The 17,596-nt window shown below is 42.1% G+C and overlaps 1 protein-coding gene across 1 annotated transcript in view; it reads right to left on the bottom strand.

Annotated features, from left to right (window-relative positions):
* Positions 1-17,596, bottom strand: part of LOC129810888 (potassium/sodium hyperpolarization-activated cyclic nucleotide-gated channel 2-like) — a 77,781-nt gene that overhangs the window by 11,237 nt on the left and 48,948 nt on the right. Inside the window, exons 5-7 of the mRNA XM_055861857.1 lie at positions 10,997-11,143; positions 9,070-9,310; positions 6,598-6,762 (exon numbers count right to left, since the gene is read on the bottom strand). Coding sequence (XP_055717832.1) covers positions 6,598-6,762; positions 9,070-9,310; positions 10,997-11,143 — 553 coding nt within the window. The remainder of the gene's footprint in view (positions 1-6,597; positions 6,763-9,069; positions 9,311-10,996; positions 11,144-17,596) is intronic.

Genomic DNA, 17,596 nt, shown 5'->3' with positions numbered 1-17,596 from the left:
TATATACATACACACATACATACAGTCGTGGCCAAAAGTTTTGAGAATGACACAAATATTAATTTCCACAAAGTTTGCTGCTTCAGTGTCTTTAGATATTTTTGTCAGATGTTACTATGGAATACTGAAGTATAATTACAATAATTTCTTAAATATCAAAGGCTTTTATTGACAATTACATGAAGTTGATGCAAAGAGTCAATATTTGCAGTGTTGACCCTTCTTTTTCAAGACCTCTGCAATCCGCCCTGGCATGCTGTCAATTAACTTCTGGGCCACATTATGACTGATGGCAGCCCATTCTTGCATAATCAATGCTTGGAGATTGTCAGAATTTGTGGGTTTTTGTTTGTCCACCCGCCTCTTGAGGATTCACCACAAGTTCTCAGTGGGATTAAGGTCTGGGGAGTTTCCTGACTATGGACCCAAAATATCGATGTTTTGTTCCCCGAGACACTTAGTTATCACTTTTGCCTTATGGCAAGGTGCTCCATCATGCTGGAAAAGGCATTGTTCGTCACCAAACTGTTCCTGGATGGTTGGGAGAAGTTGCTCTCGGAGGATGTGTTGGTACCATTCTTTATTCATGGCTGTGTTCTTAGGCAAAATTGTGCGTGAGCCCACTCCCTTAGCTGAGAAGCAACCCCACACACAAATGGTCTCAGGATGCTTTACTGTTGGCATGACACAGGACTGATGGTAGCGCTCACCTTGTCTTCTCCGGATAACCTTTTCCCGGATGCCCCAAACAATCGGAAAGGGGATTCATCAGAGAAAATTACTTTACCCCAGTCCTCAGCAGTCCAATCCCTGTACCTTTTGCAGAATATCAGTCTGTCCCTGATGTTTTTCCTGGAGAGAAGTGGCTTCTTTGCTGCCCTTCTTGGCACCAGGCCATCCTCCAAAATCTTTGCCTCACTGTGCGTGCAGAGGCACTCACACCTGCCTGGTGCCATTCCTGAGCAAGCTCTGTACTGGTGGTGCCCCGATCCCGCAGCTGAATCAACTTTAGGAGATGGTCCTGGCGCTTGCTGGACATTCTTGGGCGCCCTGAAACCTTCTTCACAACAATTGAACCGCTCTCCTTGAAGTTCTTGAGGATCCGATAATTGGTTGATTTAGGTGCAATCTTACTGGCAGCAATATCCTTGCCTGTGAAGCCCTTTTTGTGCAAAGCAATGATGACGGCACATGTTTCCTTGCAGGAAACCATGGTTGACAGAGGAAGAACAATGATTCCAAGCACCAGCCTCCTTTTGAAGCTTCCAGTCTGTTATTTGAACTCAATCAGCATGACAGAGTGATCTCCAGACTTGTCCTCGTCAACACTCACACCTGTGTTAACAAGAGAATCATTGACATGATGTCAGCTGGTCCTTTTGTGGCAGGGATGAAATGCAGTGGAAATGTTTTTTGGGGATTCAGTTCATTTGTACGGCAAAGAGGGACTTTAATTAATTGCAATTCATCTGATCACTCTTCATAACATTCTGGAGTATATGCAAATTGCCATCATACAAACTGAGGTAGCAGACTTTGTGAAAATTAATATTTGTGTCATTCTCAAAACTTTTGGCCACGACTGTACATACATACATACAAGTACAACATGTCAAAATAGGATCTAGAATGATCAGATTCATTTGAGGCTCTTTAGAGATTAAGTTACCTGCATCTTTTTGTGCATATTGGCTTAGGCTATATACTACATAATTCAACACCTAAGGAAATGGAAGTCAAAACATATTAGCTAGATTGCCAACCCTAAATATGATATTGTTGCTAGATAGCCATGTAATTGATCTAATTAATGTCCAACAAAAACGTTCCATTGGTTAGGCCTATGTAGGCACTTGATGATGTATTCACCACAAATGGTGCGCTCCGTTCCGCCAACGCATCACCTCAATTATATACTCTGTTTGTAAAGTGCTGGCATTTTCTCAATAGTTAGTGTTGATTTTTTTTTCATACATACAGAAAGCCGAGACTCCCCTCTCTTTTAACAACAGTAACATTAGGCAAAAAGTGTTTTTCCTGCAATTACATTTTGATATGTTGTTCGTATGCTCCCTTCACTCTGTGCACAAGGTGGGGGGAGGGATTGAGAGCGGGCAGCAAAACAGGGGCGGAGGGGCAGATACTTTACTTGCAGGAAGCAGGTAAATGCACATTACAGTTGACCAAATAATGGTTTGAATAGAACCCTAAAAAACATTGTGTAGCCTAATTACCAGTTTACGGACGTAAGCAAAATGCTTTGGTAAGAGGCGGGCAATGTCGGTGTCTGCAATTTTCAGTTAATCATCCCAGCTATAGCATGCGCCACCTGAATTGTAAACACAAGGCCCTATGACCTTTCTGTCACGGTATGTTCAGTCTGACCGATCACACACACAAACACCTGGTGTGTTTTCTCAGACATGAGGTGGATCAACATGTGCCTGTGGTATGTGTATAGTGGTTGTGTGGGCCTGGGTTGGTGGTGGTACTGGGGGAGAAACCAATTTGCAGCTGAAATTGCCTCCTTCACGGAGCTCACGCAGGCAGCCAAGTAAGATCACAGATCCATCTCTCTCATCTCTCCAGCGTTCAAAACATTTCTAGTTGAACGCGCATTAAAAAGAACTCCCAGGATTATTACTTCCGCCCCCTCTCAAGTTTCAGAGTTTCATCTTTACTACTCTCTGTTTTTCCCCCATCCGCAGGGGATTTTCAACTTGTCCGTCTCTATCGGGCTTTTGAAAACAAATAGAGTGACACCCACATGAAAACATCAGGTGGATTTGAAACATGAGTCTGAGGGACTGGGAGAACATGGAAAATACAGTCTGACAGGGACATTAACTCTAATTCAAGCTGCATAACTAGCTAGCATGGTACAACACAGTCCAGTTGACTGCAGAGTGGTTGGCTGCTATAGGCTCCAGGGCAAAAGGGCCAAGTCTATTATGTTTCCTTAGGGTCAGGATAGAGTTCAATGAGTCTAGTCTACTGTCTCTTCCAGAGACATCTAAAGGTGCTAGAGCACTGTAGTACACACCCTGATCTGCTCAACAGAAGGCTCATAGTCTCCTGTCCTGACATTGTGTAAACTACAAGAAATTTTAAACATGATTTCTTTGGATGCTTTAGGTGAAGGTGTCGGAAAAAGACTCTGCCTTCCAAAATAACTCCAAGGTTAACAGAGAATTACCATCCTCTGAATTACTGTTTAGATCTGGAGTTCATCAGCTTTCTACCCGCCAGTTACTTTTTAGTCTGGCCACTTACAATACTAAGCCTTAGATGAAGGATGCTTCTGTTGTCATTAAATCTGGAGAATAGCTAAACAGCAGACGAATTAACCCATTCGCGTCCTTGTACAATATTTAGCACAATATCGAAACGCGCCACAAATCAAATTATGTTTGATATGAATGCAAAACATTTGGTGTCATCATAGTTAGTACAAGTGTCTAAACAGGCCACACTGACATTCTAAGATTGTAATTTTCTATTATAATTCCATGGAAAGAGCAGGTGTTCTTAATGTTTCTTTACACTCAGTGCGGTCCTGCTCAGGTAGCGGTCCTGCTCAGGTAGCGGTCCTGCTGCTGGGTTGTTGCTGGGTTGTTGCCCTCCTACGGCCTCCTCCACGTCTCCTGATGTACTGGCCTGTCTCCCGGTAGCGCCTCCATGCTCTGGACACTACGCTGACAGACACAGCAAACCTTTTTGCCACAGCTCGCATTGATGTGCCATCCTGGATGAACTGCACTACCTGAGCTACTTGTGTAGGTTGTAGACTCCGTCTCATGCTACCACTAGAGTGAGAGCACCGCCAGCATTCAAAAGTGACCAAAACATCAGCCAGGAAGCATAGGAACTGAGAAGTGGTCTGTGGTCACCACCTGCAGAATCACTCCTTTTTTGGGGGTGTCTTGCTAATTGCCTATAATTTCCACCTTTTGTCTATTCCATTTGCACAACAGCATGTGAAATTTATTGTCAATCAGTGTTGCTTCCTAAGTGGACAGTTTGATTTCATAGAAGTGTGATTGACTTGGAGTTACATTGTGTTGTTTAAGTGTTCCCTTTATTTTTTTGAGCAGTGTATAATAGCCTCGGATATGAGGCTTACATCTAAGTGTTGTATAAAATGAATGAGTGAGGATGGAACTGTTTGTGAAATTGTGTAATGTGATTTTGGACTGTTATAAATGAAGGAAACTCCAATTCCCTAAAAAGTTTCACTAAGTCCTTGGCACGCCCCCAGGGGCACAGACAGGACCGGGCGTCAAGAGACAGCCCTTTTCGGTGTTCCGAATAAAACCCCACCTGGGTTTTCTATCACCAGACCATGTTTCTCTCAATTACGAGAGGACAAAGGTTGCAGACCAGCTTACCTCGATAACGAGAGGGCCAAGGTTGAGACCAGATTGCTGAATCTTTTAACCATCCCACGTAGTTAAACTCTTAGACTATCGATACAGACAGAATAAGAACAAGTCTTTGATATTAATTACTAGTCTGCAGCTAGGAATTCGGTATCATTGAACGGGAAGACCGATAACCGCAGAAACATCTATCCATAGCGACATGAATGAATGTCACTCTGAACTATCCATTCTAACCACGACAGTGAGGGCGGACAAACTCTCCAACAGAAACAAACTTTTCAACAGAGACCCCGACGACACACTGAGCGTAAATATATATATTGATTGCAATTGTTCCCGAATGAGTGAGCGTTCATGTGCAAAGGATTAGCATTTCAATTGTTATAATTATCAACTGTGTATTGTCTTATCTCAGTCGACCCCTACTTCCTTTTTGTACACCAAGCCGCGATGCCGGTTTATCCCACTAGGGAAACTCCGTTATCATTTCCTTGTAACTATCTACTGTTTGTTTATGCATTTCTGTGAATTACTTAGTTAGTAAATAAATGATTTAAGACAATTGATGTATGGATGACTCATAGTGAAGACTGGGTTTGTGCAGATAACCAACAATTTACGACGTTTGGAATGAGACTAACGTGAGGTAAAATATATAATAAAAATATATAATTCATTAATTCAGAAGACTATTGATCAGATATGAAAATATTTGAAAAGTTATATTAGGAATATTATAACTCGGTAATCTGAATATTTTCCTTGGTGCCCCGACTTCCTAGTTAATTACAGTTACATGATTAATCAGTTTAATCGCGTAATAATAATTACAGATTTGATAAAGATTCATCTTCAGTTTAAGGATAGTAAAGACATGACAAATGGGAGAAACTCCCCAAATACAGGTGTGCTAAGCTGGCAGCATCATACCCAAGAACACTCAAGGGTGTAATCGCTGCCAAAGGTGCTTCAGCAAAGTACTGAGTAAAGGGTCTGAATATTTATGTAAAGGTGATATCAGTTTTTTTTTTATACATTTGCAAACATAAAAAAACAGTTTTTGCTTTGTCATTATGGGGTATTGTGTATAGATGATGAGGGGGGAAAAATTGTGTATAAGGCTATAACGTAACAAAATGTGGAAAAAGTAAAGTGGTCTAAATACTTCCCGAATGCACTGTATATATTGTTCTGGACAATCTATATACCAACATGTTTTAAGATCGGATCATTTAAACATTTATTCATTCACATGACTTGATTCATGAAATGTGTAAAAACAGTAACCCCATGCGTCCTGAGACAAAATATAGTACAATATCAACAACTCACATTGTAGACAAATGCTTTGGCCGATTTAAAAAATGTCTTCAGATCCGTCCATCAGTAAGCTCAGAGAACAAGTGTACTAAAACAAAATTTTAATTTCTGTTATGGACATGAATGGGTTAAACAGAATATTAAACCTTTCGTGCTCCCCTATGCTCTATTCAGGTTAGGTGTTAATCTGTTGTCAAAGATCAAAGACAACTCAATCTCCTCTGAATGTGTGAAACCGAACGTCTCGTACTTGATGTGGAATCTGGCTGCTATGGCAACCGCTGGCAGGTGGTGGATGCAGGGCCCCTGCACGTCACCGAGCGGTGACATCAGCATCACATTGACCTTGCCTTCACTGTTGAATAATTTATATGTTTACACTCAAAGCTCGGAATTCACTAACCAGGTGCTTTCTGATGATAGCTGAGTGAATGACAGCGTAGCAACACTGGAGGTAACGTAGCAACCAAGAGAAAATACGGTAACTTCCTCCCTTCCACACAGAAGAGGAGAGCATAAGGAAGCTGTTTAGACAGTGTGCTGAGCAGTCCCTTTCACAAATGAGCATCACTCCTCCTGAGAACACATTTACAGTAAACCCAGGGGAGGACGGCACACACAGTTATTTTGAGATAATAATCATATCTTGTGAAAATCCTATGCTGAAGATACACCAGCTGCACCTAAATAAAGGGTCCAAAATGAAATCAAGGAAACCAGGGAAGTCATAGAGAAATAATTAATGGCATAGTTACAGTAGGTTCCATTCATAGAATACAGTATGTCTCTTTTTGTTCTGCTGATTCTATGAATGACAAAATGCCTCAACTATGCGCATAACTAATCCTGTATGGGTCAGTGGCTTATTTATTGGTCAGTGGTAGGCTGGTCTCACCTATCCGGTCCAGTCGGTCGATGGCCACAGTCTCGAAGGCTCGTCTCATCATTGGGTACTCCTCCAGCACCTCATTGAAGTTATCCACAGACAGGGAGTAGAGACGGCAGTACGTGTCCGCCCGCACACTGGCCGTCCGTCTGCCTCGGGTCAACAGACAGATCTCTGAGGGAGAGAGAGAAAGACAGGACGGTCAGAGACAGACACAATTACTACACAGCCAGAGGGAGCATCATTACTGTAACTAAGCTACAGAAAACATGTCAAAGAAACATGAGCCATTCGAATGTCATGATCCCATGACAAAGTTCCCTTGGACATGTCACACTCGTTATTCTTCTTATTTCTATATTATAAAACACTGCTACACTATGATTCAAATATAATGCACACACAATCCTACAGTATCAATTTATCACATGTGGAAATAGGTCATTTACAGAGAGGATACAGAGCATGAATACAGAGAGGAGAAAGGCATTTAAACCAAAGACCCTGTAGAGACTGCTTAGTGTATGGAGGGAGCTACAAGATTGGATACGTAGTAGAGCCAAGGTTCATTACATTCAGGTGTTACCCTTCCTTCTCTGGCCTGTGGCTGATGGTTGTCTTGACAACCATATGCTCTTTTTACTCTGCTGCCTTCCCGTTCTCCCCCCTCGCTCTCCTGTCGCGTGTGAAGGGTATCCTCTGGCTCTCAGTAAAGGGGGGGGAAAGTATTTACTGTCTGCATGGGGGAACTGCACTGGCTCCACTCTACATATCAGCTTTTACAGTGGTAGGCAACCCCCCGGGGACCATGGAAAAAGAGGATTTAATAAGAAGCGCAGTCAAGTAAAAGATCAGCTACCGCCGGCCGGACAGAGGCCCACACACCATTAAAGAGCAACAAGGGGATGTTCCATTCATGAGTTATACATTTACATAATAATCTTGTCAGTAAGCCGCAGTGACAAACCCTCTCCACCCCAGCTCCCCTCCCACTCTCAAAATGGCTCCTTATTCACAGGGTATTAAAGTGTGACCTTGAGTGTCAGCGCAGCCCTGTGTCTCTCCACTATCTGATGGGGGATTTACAGTTCTTCACAAGATTAATGAGATTCCGTTCTCTCCGCTGTGCCGAGCGCTGCAGAGGAAAGCAGCAGAACACAATGCTGGGATGTGATTCTGACTCTAATGCACCCACTTACTCACTCCGGTATTTCCTCCTTTAAAAACAAATTACGGCGAATATGGGCCATGTTGTTTCACTTATGCCCACATTTAATTTATCTTAGGGCAACTATTACAGTACCTAGTTTCTACCTTCTTTCCATATGCCCTCATCATAATACAACAACAGGACCAAAATACGGTATCTTCTCCAGTAATATTATTAATTGTAAATAATAGCAGATGAATCGGCAAATATCACCACAAATCGAAACAGACATTCTGATTCAAGTTTGCGCCTAGCCCATGCCATGTTGAAAACTGTTGGCTTCCTGGTGGCATACAGTATAATGGCTTGGCTTTGAACGTCGACGGTTGACATTACTAATTGCTCTGTCATTGGTGTTCTGTGGACTAATTAGCTGTTATTTATGAGCCGTGGGTGCTGCTGTAGATCTCTCTCCTTCAGCATCTGCCCTTGGCTCCTGGCGCCTCACAGCACAACACAACCCACAGCACCACTGAACTGAACTCTGCTCTTCTGAAGAGGAGCCGGATGTGAAGAATGCCCCCAGACCATGGCCCAGACACATTGGGAAAAGTTGTGCTTTCTCTGTGGATCAACAGCAGCGATGCATCTGAAAACAGGCAGGGAAGAGGACAGGCTGCATGGAAAATGGGGACAAAACTGGCTGCAGGGCAAAAAGACTAGCGAGAAGAAGTCAAATGTCAGGGTGTTTTTATTTTATTATCTTGCCTGCTATAATTTTTATATTAACATAGTTGAGACATTGGTGGTTTGTATCATAGGATTTAGAGCAGGGTTCCCCAACTGGCGGCTCGCAGGTAGTTTTATTTTTAATACCATTTTTTTTATTCGTATTGTTGGACATAAAAGACTGTAAAAACACCAGGAAATCAGCTCCAAGTAATTTTTATTTTTAAAAACTGTTCCCAAGTATTCCTTCACATAAAATATTGTATACAAATGTTATGTTTTAGTCAGATAGCTTATCTGTTTGGTCTTCTTGCGGTCAATTTGCAGTCTACAAATTATTTGTAAATATGTTCAGGCCCCCCGACCAGAAAAATTTTTACTCGATGATCCCTGATTTAGAGCGAGAAAAGAATGTGAATTAAGTCTACATGAATGCACTGTAACTTACTTAATTTCTGTTCTATAGTAGATGTATGTTATCAGCACCACGATAGAATACAATTGAATTGAATCAAATAAAATATATATATTTTTTATAGAATATGTTTTTCAGCAGCAGCAGCCAGGCAAACATAAAAAAGGTCTGATATTGTTGAGCATACCTCCAAAGTAGGATCCATCAGAAAGCTTCATGCCCATAGTTCCTTTGGTCAGCACGCTGGTCACACCGTGTTGGATGAAGTACATCTTCTTGCCGATGGTGCCCTCCCTGATGATGTAATCTCCGGGCTGGAAGACCTCGAAGCGGAGCTTGGTCAACATGGCTGTCACAAAGTTGGGGTCGGCATTGGCAAACAGGGGCATGGATGCCACCAGCTTACGGCAGTTGAAGTTGACAATTTCCTGAGGGAAAATATAATTCATGTAACTGAATTTGAATTGTTAAATCTAAGACTAACATACACTACATACACAAAATTATGTGGACCCCTTAAAATGAGTGGATTTGGCTATTTCAGCCACACTCATTGCTGACAGGTGTATAAAATTGAGCAAACACTCAAACAATCTCCATAGACAAACATTGGCAGTAGAATGGCCTTACTGAAGAGCTGACTTTCAACGTGGCACCGTCACAGGATGACACCTTTCCAACAAGTCAGTTCGTAAAATTACTGTCCTGCTAGAGCTGCCCCGGTCAACTGTAAGTGCTGTTATTGTGAAGTGGAAACATCTAGGAGCAACAACGGCTCAGCCGTGAAGTGGTAGGACACACAAGCTCACAGAACGAGACGGCCGAGTGCTGAAGCGCTTAAAATCTTCTGTTCTTGGTTGCAACATTTTCTACTGTGTTCCAAACTGCCTCTGGAAGCAATGTCAGCACAAGAACTGTTCGTCAGGAGCTTCAGGAAATGGGTTTCCATGGACGAGCAGCCGCACACAAGCCTAAAATCACCATGAGCTTATCGTGGACTAGGAAACGGAGGGTCTGCAGTGGAGCAGGTTGAGAGCTTCAAGTTCCTCTGTATCCACATCACGAAGGACATATCATGGTCCAAACACACCAACAAAATCGTGAAGAGGGCACGACAACGGCTCTTCCCCCTCAGGAGGCTGAAAAGACTTGGCAGATCCTCCTCAAAAAGTTTTACAGCTGCACCAGCGCTTGGTATGGCAACAAATCGGCATCCGACCGCAAGGTGCTACAGAGGGTAGTGCGTACGGCCCAGTACATCACTGAGGCCAAGGACCTCTATATCAGGCGGTGTCAGGAAGGCCCTAAAAATTGTCAAAGACTCTAGCCACCCCAGTCATAGACTGTTCTCCCTGCTACCGCGCGGCAAGCAGTACCAGATCACTAATTCTTAGACCAAAAGGCACCTGAACAGCTTCCACCCCCAAGCCATAAGACTACTGAACAGTCAATCAATCAAATGGCCACCCAGACAATTTAAATTGACCACCTTTATTACTTCTTTATTTATCTTGATTGTTTTGCACTGACCCCCATTCACTGGCTCTACGCACACCTACTAGACTCTACCCACACACTCACACATACTACACTAACACTCAAACACACACCACCACGTACGCTCACACAGACACACTTTACCACACGCTGCTGCTACTCTGTTTATTATATATCCTGATGGCCTAGTCACTTTTATCCCTACTCACATGTAAATACTGTATTACCTCAATTACCTCAACTACCTCGTACACCTGCACATTGACCTGGTACTGGTACCCCTTGTATATAGCCTCGTTATGGTTTTTATTGAGTTACTATTTCCTTTTTAATTCAGCAAATATTTGTCTTACTTTTTAACTCTGCATTGTTGGGAACGGGCTCATAAGTAATCATTTCACTGTAAAGTCTACACTTGTGGTATTCGGCGAATGTGACCAATAAAGTATGATTCGATTTTTTGTGATTTAAAAGAAGTGGTTCAGAACTTCAGAAGTTCTCAGTGGGCATGTTTGCAAAAGACATGCGGGGCAGAGACATTGCTTTTCAGTTCCTTTGTTCCTTTCTTTAAGTGCAAGACCTTGTCAGGGTTTTGATGGTGTGTTAGGTTGTTTTACCTCCCGCAGTGGTTCATTAAGCTCCTCCAGGATGCTCTCCTCATCAAACATCTTGCCCTGGTATCTGTGTTCGTAGTAGTCATGGATTTTCTGTCGGAAGTCAGCCGGCAGTTTGTGGAAAGACATGTACTGTTCCACTTGTTTGTACTAGAGAACAAGAAATAGAGGGAGAGGGAAAGAAAGAGGGAAGAAAGAGGGGGCACTCAAATTAGCATGATATGTTACGTTTGGTATGGTTACATAAGACAGAAGATTACTGAAGGCAAAAATGAAAGGAGGGTGGTTGGTCGGGCTTTTAACGTCTAGCAACCCAATGGTTGCGCGTTCGAATCTTATCATGGACAACTTTAGCATTTTAGCTAATTAGCCACTTTACAACTACTTTTTAGCTACTTTTCAACTACTTAGCATGTTAGCTAACCCTTCCATAACCTTAACCCTTGAACCTAATTCCTATTATTTTAAGGCCATGAGGATATTAACACTAGAACTCAATGCATTGTGGTTGTTGTATGCATTCTCATACAATACAATTCACCATAAACAACCTATTGCATATCCATGAAACCATGAGCTAAACATTTGTGGTTCTATACCTCTTACTGTACATTGAACATAAACATACATAGGGAAGACAAGGAAGACACGTTCACAGCAATCACCTGACCTATATATGCTACAGAGCTGCTGGGAGAGGGAAAATATTTAGTTGTTGAGGAAAAGTGACAGCTCCAGAAAGCCCCAGAGATTTCCCACATTTACATTTTAGTCATTTACTGTGTCAGAGTATGTCAGATGTGTACCAGGTTCTATTTGACATATATTAAACCACAGGCCTGCTCTCAGTCAACACAAACCAATATAACCCTGACACAACTGTTTATCTGGCAACAGTAGTCATATTATTGGACATGCAACCACTCTTGGCATGATGATGATGGCTGTATTCAGTGGAGGACAGGGTATTAATTGGAGCAACATGCATTCCTGTACTTGGGTACTATTCTAAGAGGCATAGATGTAAGTTACTTCCAGTGGAATTGATGGGTATTTGCACAGGGGTAGTTTACCATTCTGATCTGATGTTTGTAAAGTGGTGGCTGGACTGTAATACTCTAAGTATACTCTATGCTTGTTCATAGAAAGAAGGTCCCTGCTCAAGTGGAATTTCAATGATTCAAACCATATTCAGTGTTAAATCCAGTGTTTCCTTCTCTCTTTGAGGTAGCTGCCAATCAAATTGTGTCAATTCTGCTTCATCAAAACATATTTAACGCCTGGTTTTATGAAAAAATAGTGTAAAATGGTGTCCTTTCATGTATACACAGTAGTGTAAAATGGTGTCCTTTCATGTATACACAGTAGTGTAAAATGGTGCCCTTTCATGTATACACAGTAGTGTAAAATGGTGCCCTTTCATGTATAGACAGTAGTGTAAAATGGTGCCCTTTCATGTGTACAGTCTGTTGCTGCAACTGAAGAATACGCAGGGTATTTGCTCATCCATTGATATAAGAGCAGAAAATTGGGTTTTATTCTAGTTTCAAGCATCACTGGACTTCAGTTAACAATACACACACCTGTCACACACACACAACGCGAAACACGTAGATCGAGAAGAAGAAGGTAGCTGAATCATGTGACTTAGCTGTGTATTAAAACAATACAGTGAACGCCCCCTTCCAACCACAGCCTTTTCAGCTTCCGTTTAATTATAAAACGTGAATAGATTACTGTACAGATGCAGAATCAGCCAGAAACAATGGTGAAATATGTTGCGTTTGTAATCAACAGCCTTGGTTTTCATACCACCGGTCCCCACCCATCATTACATCAAGTGTCAATGAATCCACACATGAATGAACCAACAGGAAGCTGTGATCCTAGAGTCATAGTGACTAATTGACGAGCCACATGGGCTGATAATGCCAGCCCCATCTGAAGGAGGAGGATTTTTCTCTCTCTTCCTTTCTTTATCTCTCTCTCTTTCACTCTCTCCCTCTCTCATTTTCTCTATCTTTCTCTCTTTATCTGTCCTTCTCCATATTGTTCTCTCTGTCTCTGGGGTTGGATTAAATGCAGAAGACACATTTCGGTTGAATGCATTGAGTTGTGCAACTGATTAGGTCTCCCCGTTCCCTTTCCTTTCTCTCTGACTGGGTTCAGCTGTGAGAAATTACTGCAGTACAGATTCAGTACTCACTACTGGACTCACCAAGGAGGAGATCAAGGGCCAATCCAGCCACCTCAAGGGCTTTGGTTTCTCTCCCTCTCTGCCCCAACATGGAACAGGCATTTTGTTGCCTTTATGTATGGGCCTGGGGAGGTATATATGTGTTTGAGTCCAGGCTATACGTGAAAAGGATGTTAACTTTTTCTTAAAAGCATCAAACTTGGTACACTTGTACAGTTTAGGGTCCTGAACATTTTCAGAAAAGGAGCCATTGCAAAAACGCCTAGCCGGACAACACCATAGCCGGACAATGTATTTCCTTCATATTTGCTAAACCAAACATGATACCAGAGAAAGGGTGATATCTACTCCTATGTTTTTATGGTGAAGGACTACAATTTTACCATGTACAACCTCAAAAACTCCCCCCTGGCAGCTCTGACGGCCATTTTGCTATTCCTCCATAGCTGGAAAATGCATTTTTCTTCATATTTGCTGAACCAAACATGACACCACAGAAAAGGTGATGTTTACAGCTATGTTTTTATGGTCAATGATTACATTGGTGCCAAGTACATCATACTAAACAGTTCAGATTATTATATAATGGGGAACTTGGGTAAACCATGGTGAAAAGATCCATCCAAATAAATTAGAGTTTCTGACAACATACACAATATAATATTGTCTGCTTTTGATTCGAAAATTGGAAATCTAGAAATATTTAGCTTTTTCACTGAACAGAGCAGTTAGACATACAGTGGATAGTCATATTAATAAAATGATCTGCCGAAATTGTTGCAACCCCTATTACTAGCCTGTTCAACCTCTCTTTCGTATCGTCTGAGATTCCCATCGATTGGAAAGCTGCCGCGATCATCCCCCTCTTCAAAGGGGGAGAGGAAGGGGACCATCCTCCGTAGTCAATTTCATAAAAGTTGTGAAACATTTAAAAAGTTATCATTTTCAGATCTGCTACTGACCTATATCTACTCTACCCTGCCTTTCTAAGGTCTTCGAAAGCCAAGTTAACAAACAGATCACCGACCATTTCGAATCCCACCGTACCATCTCCGCTATGCAATCTGGTTTCAGAGCTGGTCATGGGTGCACCTCAGCCACGCTCAAGGTCCTAAACGATATCATAACCTCCATCGATAAGAGACATTACTGTGCAGCCGTATTCATCGACCTGGCTAAGGCTTTCGACTCTGTCAATCACAACATTCTTATTGGCAGACTCAACAGCCTTGGTTTCTCAAATGATTGCCTCGCCTGGTTCACCAACTACTTCTCTGATAGAGTTCAGTGTGTCAAATCAAAGGGTCTGTTGTCCGAACCTCTGGCAATCTCTATGGGGGTGCCACAGGGTTCAATTCTCGGGCCGACTCTTTTCTCTGTATACATCAATGATGTCGCTCTTGCTGCTGGTGATTCTTTGATCCACCTCTACGCAGACGACACCATTCTGTATACCTCTGGCCCTTCTTTGGACACTGTGTTAACTAACCTCCAGACAAGCTTCAATGCCATACAACTCTCCTTCCGTGGCCTCCAACTGCTCTTAAATGCAAGTAAAACTAAATGCACGCTCTTCAACCAATCGCTACCCGCACCTACCCGCCCTTCCAGCATCACTACTCTGGACGGTTCTGACTTAGAATATGTGGACAACTACAAATACCTAGGTGTCTGGTTAGACTGTAAACTGTCCTTCCAGACTCATATTAAACATCTCCAATCCAAAATTAAATCTAGAATCGGCTTCCTATTTCGCAACAATGCATCCTTCACTCATGCTGCCAAACGTACCCTCGTAAAACTGACCATCCTACCGATCCTCGACTTCGCCAATGTCATTTACAAAATAGCCTCCAACACTCTACTCAACAAATTGGATGCAGTCTATCACAGTGCCATCCGTTTTGACACCAAAGCCCCATATACTACCCACCACTGCGACCTGTATGCTCTCGTTGGCTGACCCTCGCTTCATACTCGTCGCCAAACACACTGGCTCCAGGTCATCTACAAGACCCTGCTAAGTAAAGCCCCGCCTTATCTCAGCTCACTGGTCATCATAGCAGCACCCACCTGTAGCACCCGCTCCAGCAGGTATAGCTCACTGGTCACCCCCAAAGCCAATTCTTCCTTTGGCCGCCTCTCCTTCCAGTTCTCTGCTGCCAATGACTGGAACGAACTGCAAAAATCACTAAAGCTGGAGACTCTTACCACCCTCACTAGCTTTAAGCACCAGCTGTCAGAGCAGCTCACAGATCACTGCACCTGTACATAGCTCATCTGTAAATAGCCCATCCAATCTACCTCATCCCCATACTGTATTTATTTATTTATCTTCCTCCTTTGCACCCCAGTATCTCTACTTGCACATCCTACCATTCCAGTGTTTAATTGCTATATTGTAATTACTTCGCCACCATGGCCTATTTATTGACGTACCACTCTTATCCTACATCATTTGCACATGCTGTATATAGATTTTTCTACTGTAACATTGATTGTGTGTTTGTTTATTCCATGTTAACTATGTGTTGTTGTATGTGTCAAACTGCTTTGCTTTATCTTGGCCAGGTCGCAGTTGCAAATGAGAACTTGTTCTCAACTAGCCTACCTGGTTAAATAAAGGTGAAATTAAAAAATTAAAAAATACTGATTATCGTTTATAGTGATTAGCTCTGAATGCAAAAACAATTTTATGGACTTTTCACAAGCCTGCTAATATGACTACTTTGCTTGTAAATATGTCACACCACTTTATATTGACAATATGAAATATGTGCTGAAATTGAATGTTCCTGTCAAGTCAGTTGTCAAGCAGGAAATTAATGAAAGCTACACACGTCACATGGCCACTCCCATCGTATAATATTGTCAGGGCGGTGCCATGTGTGGATGAAAAATACAGCATCCATCACAGAAGACTATCTCCACCAGTGGAGGATCCTCAGAGGAGGAAGGGGACCATCCTCCGTAGTCAATTTCATAAAAGTTGTGAAACATTTAAAAAGTGTTTATTTTCAGATAAAACTATACTAAATATTTTCACGTCACCAAATAATTGATTAAAACACACTGTTTTGCAATGAAGGTCTACATTAGCCTCAACAGCACTCTCTAGGGCTGCACCATGGTATGGCCGGACGACAACTAGCTTCCGTCCTCCTCTGGGTAAATTGACTTCAATACAAAACTGAGGAGGCTCATGGTTCTCACCCCTTCCATAGACTTACACAGTAATTATGACAACTTCCGGAGGTGTTGTCCACCCAATCAAAGGATCAGAGAATGAATCTGGTACTGAAAGCATATGATACAGCTAGCTAGTACTGCAGTGCATGAAATGTGGTGAGTAGTTGACTCAGAGAGAGAAAGACAATAGTTGAACAGTTAACAAATTAATTTCTTCAAAAATGAAGGAGAAGCAAGAGAGAGAGAGTGAGTGAGCTATATTTTGTCATTTATTTTCACTTTCACTTACACCTACTTAGCAAACAAATGCAGCTAGCTAGCTAGTTTAGCCTACTCAAATACTCGGCTCAAACAGAGGGATACTATGGTAGCTAGCTGGCTATGACTATCCAACACAACACTGTAAATCTTCCAAATCAAGGTAAGCTTTTGGTTTTACTAATTTATTGCCACCTGGACCTGCCAGTGTAACTGCTAAGCTTCTTATTGAACTGCACACTGTAACGTTACTGCATGATTGTAGCGAGTTTACTAACGTGTTAGTTCTATTAGCTATGTTGACTATGACGTTATTTTAGCTAATATGATGAAAACTATGTAGGCTGTGTGTAGCGGTTATGATATGGTTTTGCTTGGAAAGGTTTTTTCGCCTATACACATACAGCTAATGTGTGGTGCATTGAAGTCCACAAACGAAGGGAAAAGGTGAGAGGAGATCGCATAGATGTGAGAAGGAATACAACGTGGCTGTTATGAAGTGAACTGTGTTTACACGTGATCAAGGGTGTATTCATTCCACCAATTCTGTTGTAAAACATTTCTTAAACAGAAGCAAACGGAACGAAACAGGGATAAACATTCTTGGATTTGTCCAATAGAAACTGTTGATTACACCCTAGATCAGCTAAATGCGGGAAAGAGCTTGCAAGGCAGTATCAAATGTGTCACTGTTCGTCACCTAAACATTTTCTCTCTACCTGTGTACACCTACATTGTAAACTTTCATTCATAGGCTAGGTTGTAGCAACCTCATTATTGGTATAGGGAAACATTTTGTATCATGTAGTAGCCTGAAACTATCGATGTTACATTGAACTGGGTGAATGGAATGTGAATGACAGTCATCCAATAAACTGTAATAGAAATAAGGCCATGCTCATGAGAAGTGTGTAATTATGCAGTTGTGTGATTATCACCACGTGTGTGTGGTTATGCAG

Source organism: Salvelinus fontinalis, chromosome 14 (genome assembly GCF_029448725.1).
Source record: "Salvelinus fontinalis isolate EN_2023a chromosome 14, ASM2944872v1, whole genome shotgun sequence".
NCBI lineage: Eukaryota > Metazoa > Chordata > Actinopteri > Salmoniformes > Salmonidae > Salvelinus > Salvelinus fontinalis.
Note: the sequence above shows the minus strand (reverse complement) of the source record. Positions and strands in the feature narration are given on the sequence as shown.